The 14214-nt window shown below is 41.1% G+C and overlaps 1 protein-coding gene across 1 annotated transcript; it reads right to left on the reverse strand.

Moving 5' to 3' along the window:
* Positions 1-309: 309 nt before the first annotated feature.
* Cd180 (CD180 molecule) lies at positions 310-13722 on the reverse strand. Its single transcript, XM_047556487.1, has 3 exons — positions 13538-13722; positions 3974-4140; positions 310-2555 (listed from the first exon to the last, which is right to left on the reverse strand). Exons 1-3 carry the CDS (start codon positions 13625-13627, stop codon positions 827-829), a joined length of 1986 nt encoding a protein of 661 aa, XP_047412443.1. The 5' UTR covers positions 13628-13722; the 3' UTR covers positions 310-826.
* Between the last annotated feature and the right edge of the window lie 492 nt (positions 13723-14214).

Consider the following 14214-nt stretch of genomic DNA (forward strand, 5'->3'; position numbering starts at 1 on the left):
TTTTTTTTTTTTTTCTAGTTTTCACTTCAGGGGCATTATTAAGACCTAGGAATCCTAAGGGCTTGGTAGATTAATAGAGTCAATTTGAAAGCAGGATTCATTTTCGGTCTTTTAAATCCAATGTTTTTTGTTTTGTTTTGCTTTGTTTTGGTTCCAGGGATTGAACCCAGGGGCACTTAATCACTGAGACACAAACCCTGCCCTTTTTATTTTTTGAGACAGGGTCTTGCTAAGTTGCTGAGGCTGCCTCAAACTTACCATCCTCCTGCCTCAGCCTCCCAAGACAGTGGGATTACAGGCATGCACCACCATACCCAGCTTTTTTCTTTTTCTCATTTAAAATAAGCACTGAGACTTTGCCCTTGACTATATTATCCAAATGTTACATTATTGAGAACTTTGACTCAAGCACAATGACCAAACTGTGGGAGAGAACACAAGCGGGTAGGGTTGGCCTTGGCACTGCCAGGTTGTGCAGCTGATGATCTCCTTCCAGGGATGAGGTTCTGTGAGGTCTCTCAGTGAGTGGAAGGCAGGTGGCCTTGCCACAGCTCCCTCCCCAGCTTCCAGTCATCTTCCACGTGAGGAAATAAATGATAATATGTCTTTCATAGCAGAGTCTGGTCCTTGGCCTGGGTCAGTTTACCTGCCATGAAGACTCACAGGGTAAGAAGCTAAAAAAATAAAAATAAAACACCCCACTGTCGATCCCAGCCCAGCATGGGGAGCTGGTCTGAAAAGTCTGATCACCCACAGCTGACAATTTCTCCAGTTAAGGCAATTGTGTGAAACACGTTCTGTTTGCCTTCTCTGGAAACCTTCAGCACTAAAGGTGTTGGTATTTCCACCTGATAAAGAATTTAATTGCTAAAATGAGTACAATGAAGACCAAGAGTAAAAATACTATTAGGAAGAAAATACCCACAGCAGTAATTCCACAGGACAGCATGACATCAGACAGTTGAACTCCCTGTAGCGATGGGGGATTTGCACACACAGTCTCCTCCAAGTCCTCAAGTTTTTGCAGGTTTTCTTTGTACCACGTTAAAAAGGGCATATTCGAACATGTGCAGTCCAGAGGATTGTGACTTAAATTAATAGTGCTCTGCTGGGACAAGACGGAGAGGAGATGGGGTGGGACGATGCCAATAGCATTGGAGGCCAAATTGAGGTAGACACCCTTAAGATGGCTGAGAGCATCAATGCTGTTGGACGTCAGGCTATTGTGACTTAAGTCTATGTGACTCATTTTATCAAGGCTGCGGAAGGCTTGTTGATCTATAGACAAGAGACCACAGGAGGATAAATCCAGAATCTCCAAGCTTCCTACTGTCTGAAGTAGGTTGGTCTTTGGGATAATCCCATCTTGAAAGCGATTTCCTCGTAAGTTCAGATGCCGAAGATTTGGCAGGCCTGCTAGAAGACGCTGATTGCTGGTATCAAGGAAGCAGTGAGAGAGATTCAGAACCTGTAGGAGATGAAGGTTTTGGAAAGGACTTTGTGGCGCATTTACATGTAAGCGGGTAAATGACAAATCCAAGAGCTCTAGCTGAGGACATGCTTGGAACGCCTCCCTCTGAAGACCAATGAGCTCACTGTAGCTCAGGTTTAGACTTTGCAAGTGGGGAAGATTTTTGAGCTGCACATTGCAGCAATCAGAAGCCTCTATGCTGCTATGGCTTAAGTCAAGTTTCTGAAGATTCTTTAGTTCTTCTAAACAGCCAGCACCGAGGTGAAGCTTCTTTGTGTTACCTTTGATATAGAGGTGTGTAAGGAAGGGGAAATTGGCAGCGTTGATTTGACACAATTGGTCAAATTTATTTACGTTGAGAACTAATTTCTTGAGTGAGTTCATACCCTCAATCCCAGAGGGTAATCCTTCCAAGTGAGTGGCCGTTAGATCCAGTTCCTGGAGTTGGGCAAAACATCGAAACATGGTGGAGGAGAAGTCAGAGAAATGATGCTTCTGCAGGTTGATGCTCTCAACAGACATGTCACAAAGACCCTGAAGTGTGGCTGAGCTTAGATGTTGGTCATCAATGTCCTCAAATGTCCCCAACCAGAGAGATTGAATAGTAGAGTTCTGCAGACCACTGAATATGACAGACAAGTCAGGGGTCCCTCCAAAGTTCAAACTTTGGAAGACTTTTGAACTGAAAGCTCCAAACTCAATACCTCTAATGTCATTGCCATTGAAGTTAAGACTTAGGTTGGTGGCCTGCTTCAGAGAGTTCATATCTTCTCTAGAAAGGTAGTGTATAGCATTATTCTGAAAATCCAGGACTTTCAGATTCCCCGTTGGAAAATCTTTTGGGAGGTTAATGGAGGAAATATGGTTGCTTCCCAGATGCAAACTTTCCAAATTTTCCAGATTGTGAGGTGGGATAAAATCAAGACTGGATATTCCTGTTTGAATTAAGAACAAATGCTTCAGTGACTTGGGTCCACTAAGTGCTGTTTCTGCCATGAATATCAGAGGATTTCCAGTTAATATCAGTGTGCTCAACTCATGGTGGCTTTGAAAAGTGTCATCATGTATCCAGTTAATCTGGCACCTTGAAAAGATAATTGTATTTAACAGTGGTTAATTAGAAAAAAAGGGAAAATGCTGTCACATTACCAAAGCCATCTTGTGTATACCATACAGCACTATATATTATCAAACACAAAACTTTCTTCCATACCCATAGATGGCCTGTCAAAATAATTAATGAACAGCCCTAGTACTGAAAGCTCTGATTTAGAATTTATTCCAGATGTCTTTCTTATTTATATTGAACACTCAGAGGTTTATATTTGTATTCTAAGGAGCAATTAATGGTTTGAATTTTTGGAGGCAAAAATCAAACTGTGATTTATTATTTTAATATAAAATATGCCATGTATAATGGATAATGGATCATATATGATATGTATTTATAAATATATAAATCTGTGCCATCCTGGGCAAGTTACAACCTATTTTGGGGGAAGAAGGGGTTGCTGAGGATTGAACCCATGGCCTCTCACATGCTAAGTGCACATCGTACCACTGAAATACACTCAGCCTTCTTTCATCTATGAAATATGAAAATAATGACTACTTTGTAGAACTATTGTGTGTCAAATGATATATGTAAAAATTCTCCAATGACTTACGAAATGCTAGAAGTTAAGAGAAACCCATCCTGGTATGGCATCTAAAAATACTGGATTACACACACACACACACTTAAACACACACTCAAATACACACTGATGGTTTCTTTATCTGACTGCAAAAGTGGGTTGTAAGATTAACTGCCACCTCACAGTGGTGGATGTAAAGATGAAGCAGTGCTATGGGTGTGTGCTTGCTCCCACTTTGCAGAAACTTAAGCAGAAGGACGAAGTGGAAGACATTGAACTACTGCAAGGGGTGCAGAAGTCATGGACATGTGGGCCCTTCCCCGATTCCACACACACAAAAACTGCATGTTCCCTTTGTTTTCTTCCTTTTGTTGTAATACTTCTGTCCACTGGTTCTCAAACACTTGCTCAGGATATGGAATTCTAATTCTGTCACTAAACCCCAAAAATGGAACTCTTTTTTTTTCAGTTAAAAAAAATTCGTAGATATGTGTGTTTCTCGTGACTTGTGTTAGATGTAATTCACCCAATAATAGTTAACTGTGTTAAAATATAGTATAATATGGTGTCTGCTTTAGTGCAGAATTTATTTTCACTTTTGGTTTTGAAATTTTTTAGAATTTCAACAATACTACTGATGCAGCTGGTTTGAGAACAACTCACTTTCCTCTCCATTGATTGGTGTTTATTTAAATTATATTTCACCTGCATAAAAGTATTTCAGATGAAGGGGAGGATGAAAATACAGAATAAGCAGAGCAGAGTGTCCCTGTGCCCCAAAAGAAGATCCTGGAGACAATTAGAATGCAAGTTGTGTTTCTACATAAGTAAAACATTAAAAGCACACAGGAACTCAGATACATACCTGGTTAAATCCAAAAACGTAAGATTTATGAGTCTGCTGAATGTTGTATTTTGAATTGTAGGCAAGAAATTAAAGCTGAATTCCAAAAATTCTGTTGTGTTTGGTAGGGTGTCAGGAATTTCACTGAGACCTAAATTTTCACAGTTAAATGTTTTATTGGCTTCTTTCTGATGGGAGAAATAATGTAAATTAATATTGGATTTAGTGATTTTTGATTGACTATCTAGAAAAATTAGATATATTTTGTCCTCTGGGCAACAATTCCACTTTTAGTAGTCCTTACCAAATATGCTCTTACAAAAACACAGCATGATTTGTCCATGATATTATCCCTTATAATTTTTTTTTGTAATAGCAAAACAAGGTTATCTATCAATGTACCAAAATATGGTTCCATTTTCCAAATGGAACCCTCTGCAGCTGCAAAAGGAATGAGAAAGATCTGCCTACGTTGGTAAAGAGTAAGATCCAGGACATGATGTAAGGTGAAAAAAGCGAAGTGCCAAATAGCGTATGTAGTGTATGTAGCATAAGGGCTGGGGATGTAACTCAGTCGGTAGAGTGCTTGCCTTGCAAACACAAGGCCCTGGGTTCGATTCCCAGCACTGCAAAAAACAAAACAAAACTCGAGTGTACATAGCATAGACTACACTAGGTCTTCATAAGAAAGGTATACTTAAGCCAGACTTGGTGGTGCATGCCTGTCCCAGTGACTTGGGAGGCTGAGACAGGAGGATTGTGAGTTCAAAGCCAGCCTTGTCAACTTAGGAAGGCCCTAAAGCAATTTAACAAGACCCTATCTCTAAATAAAATATAAAAAATGACTGGGGATGTGACTCAGTGGTAAAACACCCCGGAGTTCAATCCCTGGGGGGTGGGAGGGGTTAGGGTTAGGGAGGGTGGCAAGAATGGAGGAAGGAAGGACTGTATAGAGGGAAAAGAGGGGAGGGAGGGGTGGGGGGAAGGAAAAAAAATAACAGAATGAATCAAACAACATTACCCTATGTAAATTTATGATTACACAAATGGTATGCCTTTACTCCATGTACAAATAGAGAAACAACATGTATCCCATTTGTTTACAATAAAAAAAAAGAGGTATACTTGTATTTTATTATATTCTTGCAAAGAAACCATGGCTAAAAAAACAAAATCCAGTGGGAAAGAACTAGATAGAGGAGCAAAGATATAAGCAATATTCCTCTGAATACACTTCAGTTAGTTTTGATTTTGGATGAATAGAAATGTTTTGTTTCAGCTTGAAAATAATCAAACAATATTAAATTGGCATTAGCAAAATAGGACAATGAGACTTTTTGTTTTTTCTGACATAGTACAATATGAAGCACACAGAGTCACCTATGATATATTCTTGCCCCCAAAAAAGAAATTAACGTGATTTCAATGAATACTTTAGGTCTAGTTTCACACCTCCAAGTGATATGACAGATTTAAGCTAAAGGTTGCAATCAATCAAGTGCAAAAAGTTGCACATAATATAAAACATTTTTGTTTTATTTAGTATGTAAAAGAGCGAGGAAGAAAGAGAAGGGAGATAGTTTTTTTTTTTTAAAGGAAAAGACAAAGTAATATAAAAGCTACTTAAGAGATACAATCAACAAATAACGGACTAGGCCTTGTTTAGATGATGAATCAAGTAGAGCATTTAGAAAAAGACATGTTTAGATTATCAGAGACATCTAAATGAGATAGATTTGATGGTATTAAGAAATTATAAATTTTGTTAATGTCAGAGGCCTTATGGTTACATACAATCAATGTTCCTTTTTTTCTTTTGAGATGCCTATTTAAGTATTTAGATTTAAAATGATGTGATGTTTGGAATTTGCTTTAAAATACCTGGCAAGAATGAGGGGAGGAGTGGACAGATAAGATTCGTAGGTAAAATGCTGATGTTTGTGGAACGTTGAGTGATATGTATGTGGAGGTTGCCTAACCCAAGTTAAAAATCTTAGACTGACTAGGGAAAAATGGGAAGCAGTTGGTTAGAAAAATCGTGATGGTGGAATCATTATTTATCTGGATGATGCTTTAGGATGAAGGGTAAGGGGGCAGCTAGGAAGGTTTGATGGGGCATACCTTGCCTGGGGAAGCTCCTAGATAAGAAAGGAATGATCTCCAGAGTAAATGCCCCTTGGAGGCCCAAGGAGATGGGCTCAAGGACCATCGGCCACCTCTCAGATATCTCAGGTCCCAGGTGACTTCATCCATGCTTCTCGTCCTTGCCTCTCCTGACCACACCCAGGTGACCTAGAGCCTCCTCTGAGACTGCCCTGTCTGGCAGCAGATCTACCCTACCAAACTCCAGAACAGCAGATCTCCTCGTGCTGAGTTGCAAACAGACCTGCTAAGCTGGAAACGGAACTGCAAGCATCCTCCTTTTTTCTGAAGCATGAGGATCTCAGGATGTTGCCATTTTAATCATCTTTTTTGCTTTTCTCCAATTTCTGCTTAGTTGTGCATTTTTTATAGCAACAGTGAGCATGCACATCTATAGGAAATCACCAGTTTCCTTCAATGTTGTGACAATATTATAGCTGTCACTGATGAAAATGCCATATTTATATTTCCCTGTAATTCATTCTTCATTCGTATAGACCCAAAGTCCTCTAGGTGCTGCTGCAAATCTATATAATGTCCTTGAAAGGCACACTTTGCATTTGAAACTTAGATTTAACTGACTGGTGGGGAAATTTTTTTTTTTTTTTTTTTTTTTGCTATACTGTCCTTGGTGGCCAGACAACCAAGAGAGTATGCGTACATGCAGCTGTAGTCCCTTTAGTTGTTAAGGTGCCAATTGGCTTTAAGGAGACACTTTTCTTTTCTGGTCTCCATTGGCGTAACTAATTTCATTCACACTTGGAAAAAAGGAACTTCTCTCAATTCTTCTTGCTCTATTCTGACCCTACAGCAAAAGTTTTAATGCTGGCAATTCCTTCCTTCTACTGAATATGTAAGTGCCTGCGACACCTACATTATTCCATGTCTCAGACTCTTGCATGCTTTACTAAGTCCTTTATTGCAATAATGTGATTCAGAAAGCTGAGAATCCAGAAGGAGCTCTACTGAGCCAGTGGCCTGAGGATACAACTAGGAAAAGGAAAAGCTGGTAAATGAAACAGGTCTCTTTCAGCTAGTAGAAAGTGAGGACCAGTAGCTGACAGTACCAAAGGCTACCAAGAAGCCCGCCTGAAGACTGCACTACAACATTAAGTAATCTCAATTTAGGTGGTAATGGCAATGAACCCTCTGCCCTTGATTCCTAGGAGAAAGAGGCAGTGGCAAGAAATGCAGCTAAGAGAATCTAAAAACCAAACAGATTTTCAAATTTTCTTGGACTCACCACCTATGTAGCCCCTCCCTTATAGTTTTTGTAATCGCAACTATAGCTATACTGTCAATATTTCCATGATGATGAGGATACCAAGCACTGCACACTCCAGAATCATCTAAGAAACATTGGATTGTTTTCAGTTGACTGTATTTTTTAAGGTTGGAAGTGCTTGTGAGCGTGTGCACACACACACATGATTGGGATAAGTTGCAGACAACATGAGCTTTCACCTCTAAATACCTTATGTGTCTTAAGGATGTATAATCACAATGCCATTATCAAATTCAGAATATTTAATCCTGAGTCAATGTTATTACCCAACATACAGTCTATATTCAGATTTTACTAATTGTCTCAATACTGTCCTTTATAGTAATTTTTGTTTTTCCAACCCAGGATCATACATTGATTGCATTTAGTTATCATAGCTCCTTGGATTCTTTAATATGAGATAATTTTTTAGCCTGTCATTGTCACGACATTGATATTTTTTGAAGAATACAGGCTCATATCTAGCAGAATATCTCCTATTATGGGTTCGTATGTTTCCTCATAGTTGACTCAGGTTATACATTTTTGGTAGAAATACTATATCAGTCATGTTGTGTCTTTCTCCAAGTCAAGATTCAGATCAAAACTTTTGAAAGTTCTGATAGACCAGCACAGGGTTGCAGAACAGCAGAGTGACAATGCTTTCATGAATGAAGACAGGATGCAGAAAAGGAACAGACAGCTTGGCCACTGCCAGCGCCACATGCTTTATTTTTATTTCTAGGCAGACACAACCCACGCTGTAGTTTCCCTGAGATCCACATGTCCACTTCCTACAAGCCTAATCTTGTCTTTCTAGAATGCAGTAGGTAGTCAGTTTCCAAAGTTGTTTTCTTGTTCCTCTGCTTTGACTGGTGGCCCTGTAGACAAGACCCTTTTGACATGAACTCCTGCAGCAGCAGAGCTGTGGCAAAGCTGGTATTCATGCCAACTGCCCCATGCCCACTCCTATTCAAAGTCAAGGGGCATTTGCTTAGGACTCACTGTGTCCTGAGACCTGTGCCAACCACTTTGTCTCCAGCTCAGTCTCAGAACTGTGCCTTTTACCCGGAGCAGGGCTCCCAAGTGCTACATCTGTATTTGCAATCCCTCTTCCCTGCAGGTATTCATTTGCATTTTTTCAATCAGGATCTTATTTTGCTTCTTTCTGCAATATATCTCAAACTCCCTCCCACCGCACTGTATTTTCTCTCCTTGCAAGTGTTGAAACATTTTCTAATTTGGAACGCTTTGAATTTCACTCAAGTGCTTATTCCCACCTTTTCAGACGTCTCATCTGCACTTGACACATGCATGCACAGGAGCCTGGGACACTGCCCCCCAGCCCTCCCTCTTTAATCACAACTCCATCCAAGAAAGAGCAGTTTGACTAGTAAACTGAATCTCAGAGCAATGATTACTCTCTGAAAACAAACACCCCCAAGAAGTCACATCCCTAAAACTTTGGTCATTCCAGTTGTATGTCATTTTATTTATTTATTTTTTAAATTTTTTGTCTTTAAAATCAGTCCTAGCTCTCAACACAAAACTCTGTAGTCTGGACTTCTGGTTTCTCCAGCTGTGAACTGGGGATGATAACCTCATCTTGCAGGCCTACTGTGAGGATTAAAATGTGTGTCAACACTACAAGGAGTTAACTATTAATGGGATCTGCAGAGCATCATCACATCATTACCTAGAGCTATTGGGAAATTTTTGCTATTGGAAATTTTTTAACTTAGAGTACCCCTCAAAAAGAGCTTGTCTGAAGATCCCTGCTCCATACTTAGGGACTGAAGGACTATCTCCTTCCATAATTTTTAGGGAAGTGAATGGTTAAGATAAGTCCATTTGAAATGAGGAGGCATGCCTGCACTCTCAAGGAACTATTCAAAGATGCATGTAAAATGTTACCATGAACCAAATCCAAATCACTGAACACTGACTCCTGCTACTCTTTGAATATTTGTCATCCCCTGAAGGCTTGGTCATGGCTGTAATTCTCTCTCTCTCTCTCTCTCTCTCTCTCTCTCTCTCTGTGTGTACACATATGTGTATTGTATATATAAACATTATATATATGTGTGTGTGTATATATATATATTTCACACACACACACACACACACACACACACACACACACACACACAGAACATATAGCATTTAGCAATAGAAGAATCTGCTTGGAGGATTTGTAAGTGTTCATTGCATTGTCCCTCAAATGTGTTGGTAGATTTGAATTCCTTTTAATCAAAAAGTTTTATTGAAAATTATTCTTGACAGCTACCTGGCATGCATGGAACTTAGAAATAGAAATAAATATAAAACAAGTTCCTAGAAGAGATCACTGGATAATATCATCATATTGGGATAAGCAAAATTTCTTAAGCAGACAGAAATGCATGGAAAGTAAAGGAAAAATGAGATTTTGAGTTATAATAAAATTAAGTACTTCCATTTAGCAAAAGATACCTTTGGAGGGAGTAGAAAGGTAAGTCACAGAGTGGGAGAAGATAGCTTTGCAATTCGATAAGGGATTTTCATCCACAAGACATAAAGAATACCTATAAATCAAGACATCCCATGAGAAAGTGGGCCAGAGACTTGAACAGGCACCTCACACATATAAAAGGGATCATGCAGGGCTGAGGATGTAGCTCAGTGGTGTCTGTTCCCCAGCAAAACATACATACATGTTATATAATGATTAACCAAAGTTTGAAAATGTACTCTAATTATTCGTCAAGAAAACAAAAATTAAATCCCAGATAAATACTACTACCCACCCATCACAATGGCTAACACTTAAAAACAAACAATGTAAAATATTAGTGAATCTGTGGTACAATCAGAATTCACTCACATTGCCAATGAGTGTAAATTGGTACCAACATTTTGGGAAATGATTTGGCAATATGAAAGTTAAAATTATGTATACCCTATGACCAAATACATCCACTCTCAGGCATACACTTAACAAATATTCGTACCTTTGTTTATTAAAGACAAGAATATCCAAAATAGCATCATTTATGACAAAAACTACAAACAATGCTAATGTCCATTAACAGTGGATGGCATTAATAAATGGAGGCTTGCTGATAAAACAGTGCCATTCAGCGATGAGCCTGAATGAATGGCTGCTGCACACACCATCAAGGAATTTCGTACATTTAATGTTGAGCAAAACAAGGCAAACACACAAGAATCTACACACCATGGGGTTCCATGCTTATAAAGCTCAAATCCAGGCAAAAATAATGATGACAATAAAGGACCAGATGACTTGGGGATTACTGACAGGGAGGAGGCCATGAGGGAGGCTTCTGCACACTGAGCGTGTCCTATATCCTGATCTATTGCAGGTTTTATGGATATATTCACTTGGTGAAAATACACTTAACCTCACACTTAGGGATGGTGTTTTGTTTCAACTGAAAGTTTGCTAAATTCAGAAAACAAAACCAAACCTGATTTTCAGAATAGGTTACAGAAGTTCCTGATGGGCAGTCACATGAACACACAGTATATGGTAAATTCTTCTTGAACTAAAAGGGAAGAAGAATAGGGGAACAGAAAACAAGGGGAGGAACGTGGCTGAAGCTAGGGTGATTTGAATTCAGGAAGGGGCCAGACCCTTACATCAAAGGCACACATTTCTTCTCCTAACCACTCCTTTCATTCACCTGGAGCCTGGAAATCCCTAGTTCTAACCTTTGTCTCTCCTGAGTCCCTCTCTAGTTTCCCACAGTGGTAAGGACTCAATAATCAGCCTTAGAATCTGCTCCTAGGTAGGGCTGGGGATGTACCTCAGTGGTAGAGAGCTTGTCTAGCATGCCCAAGGCCCTCACACAAGAGAGAAGAGGTAAAAGAATATATAGACCCAGTGTTAATGGACACAAGGCCATTTAAAATCAGAATTCTTTTAGAGAAAGGCTTACAGGAAGTCTGCCACATTAGAAGATTTCAGTCTTGCCTGTTTTATTCAACACAGGGCTGGTTTCCAGTCCTGAGACCTAGACCACTTCTATGACCTTCATAGTACTGAAGACCCCAGAACAGACTACCTCGGTCCTCTCCCGGCTGCTTTCCTCTCCCCTCTGCGACAGTGGGAGCTGTTTAAAGGAACTGGCAACTCTGGGGCCTGAAGTCCTCAATAGGCAGTTCAATCGGTCCAGTGTTTCTAGGTGCTTTGCAAACCTCCCTGCAGTGCTGCCCTTCCTTGGGCTCCCTGTGGCCTTCAGAAAGGCAGAATTGGCTTTGCAAGGATGTAGGGATTTGAGACTTGAACTGGTTGGTGTAATAGCAGGGCATTAAAGTAGCCTGCTCCTCAATGAGCTGGAGTTTAATGGCAGTGTTACCCATCTGAGGGTGTTGCCAGGAGATGAATGACATATGTCCCCACTCCTACGCCATTATAGTGCCACTCACATCTGTATGAAATTAACCTTCCTTCAAGAGATGTATGTTTTCTCTCATGTGCTGCAGAAGCTGGGGAAGAAAAGGAAAAGAAAGGTGGGGGCAGATGTCATGAAAATCAAAGGGAAATCAGTAGAGGGAAGGGACCAAGAAGTGGGAGGGAGGAGGGAAGTGCTGGGGAGAGATAGTGAACGAATTATACTGTTATATTTTGTGCATGTACAAATATTTAACAATAAATCCCATCATTATGTACAACTATAATGCACCAATAAAAAATGTGGGGGAAAAAAAGCAATTGACCTTCCAACACGAATGGTAAGAAGACAGCTTTCTCAGGTTTTGCCCTCTGTTTTGGACTGAATTATATCCACCCCTCCCCCTCCTGCCCCCCTTTAAAATCATATGGTGAAATCGTAACCCTAGTGCTTCATAATGTGACTGTAGTTGGAAGTAGGGCCTAAAATAAGGTAATCTAGGTGGGCCCTAATGCAGTATGATGGTGTTCTTATAGTAAGAGGAAATCAGAACACAGCCATGCATGAACACCGTGCAAAGACACAGGGAGAAGATGGTCATCTATAAGCCAAGAAGAGAGGCCTAAAGAGAAACCAATCCCACAGGGACCTTGATCTTGCACTTCCAGCCTCCAGAACTATGAGAGAATGAGTTTCTGTGGCTTAAACCTCCACTTGTACAGCACTTGGTTATGGAAGCCTGAGCAAAAAACTATACTGTTCCAACCTTGGTTTCCCCTGGGCATTCCATCTCCTCTTGGTCTGTGATCATCCCAATTCCCTCCACACACCAGGCTAACAAGGTTGTGTTCATTTCTGCTTCAGGGCTTGTTCCAGGCCTGGCTTTGGTTCATGTCCTTGTCTGGTAGGTCTTTGCCTGCTCGCCCATCCTGCTCCTAGTGTCCCCTGGCTACTGCCTCAGGATCATCCTACACTTTGCCATTCCTTGTTCTTACTCTTTTTTCAGCCCCAACTTAGGAAGGCAGCGCACCAAGCTACTACCATCAATGTTCCCTCCTGTCCACAGCCCTTGTCCAGCAGGCCACGTGGTGCTGGATGCTTGCCAGGGCCAGAGAGTATGGGAGGAAGCTTGAAGCCCTTTAGAAGATGGCAAGAGACTAAGGCTCGTCCCCTTTCTCTGCCTTACCATTCCCTCCAAGAACTTCCTACAGGTTGATAAATAGTGTTACGGTCCAAAACAGAAGGTGCAATTTGGCTCAGTTCTCAGATTTTACTCCTGTGGGTTAGTCAAACAGATGGAGGGCTGTCCAACCCAAGGAGAAAGCCAGACTCATTCAGAATGATCTTTTAAATGCTCTGAAACCTGGCAAGAGCCTATCTTTACTAATCCTCATCCTGACAGCCAGGAAACCAAAGGACTGTCTGGGGCAGAGGCCACATGTTGGGATATTGAACAACAGCTCCAGCAGGTTAAGAGACTGACTTGGTTAGGTCCACTCTAGCGTCAGGGCCCTGTTCCTATCTCATGTCTCAGTTAGGATTATGTGGGGGGAATTGCTAGTGGAAGAGGGAAATTCTCACTTCTGCTTTGGAAGATGCTTCCGGACCATCCCCTGGATGAGCTCTTTGACTCTTTCCTCACAATAAAGAGAAACTTCCATAGACCCACTGTCCTTTGAAGTTGGTGCATATTGAAATGTCAAGGCTCAGATGGAACCACACATAGAATCTCAAAATTTTTAGTAAGTTTAATCTGAATCAAGACAAACAGTTCAAACTCACCTCAATGCACATCTGATCTGAGGAGGCGCTGACTTCACAGTGGGCCAAAAACAGCACCACCCAAAAGGAGCAGATGACAAGGGAAGCCATCACAGGTCCAAGGCAGTCCCAGCTTCGTGGGATTATCTAATATTCGGAGCTGAGATACTGAATCAAGCGGTGAAGGTCCCAGCACTTGGACGGTCAGAGAGTTGCTCAGAAGGGTGATCTTGGAATCAGAAATGCTATTGACTGCTCAGCATTCAGTGACTCTGTGTAGAGAAAAAAAAAAAAAAGGGGGAAGTTCCTTTTGCATACCCACCATCATTGCCAAAAATAACTGAGGACCCAGCCCCAGGATGGCCCCGTGCATTTCCTGGCAAACACAGTATCAGTCCTGCAGTCCTCTCTGCAAGGTGGTTTCCACTGACTTAAACCCACTTCCAGAGTTTGGTCAACTCCTACAGTCCCTCTCCATTCAGAAGGCTATGGATTCTGTGTCACACAGAGGGCCACTGGGTGGTCACTAGGTGGTCACACAGGGGCTCACTAGCTGTCCTGGGTGGTGATTAGAAGAAGTGGGAGGCAACCTGGCAGGGCAGAACACCCTGTGGGCACAGACGGGAGGACCAAGGAGCTGCGAACTGGAGCAGGAGGGGACAGATTCATGAGTATACCTACTCCTTGAGCCTCAGAAG

This window comes from Sciurus carolinensis, chromosome 6, assembly GCF_902686445.1.
Source record: "Sciurus carolinensis chromosome 6, mSciCar1.2, whole genome shotgun sequence".
In the NCBI taxonomy this organism is placed as follows: domain Eukaryota; kingdom Metazoa; phylum Chordata; class Mammalia; order Rodentia; family Sciuridae; genus Sciurus; species Sciurus carolinensis.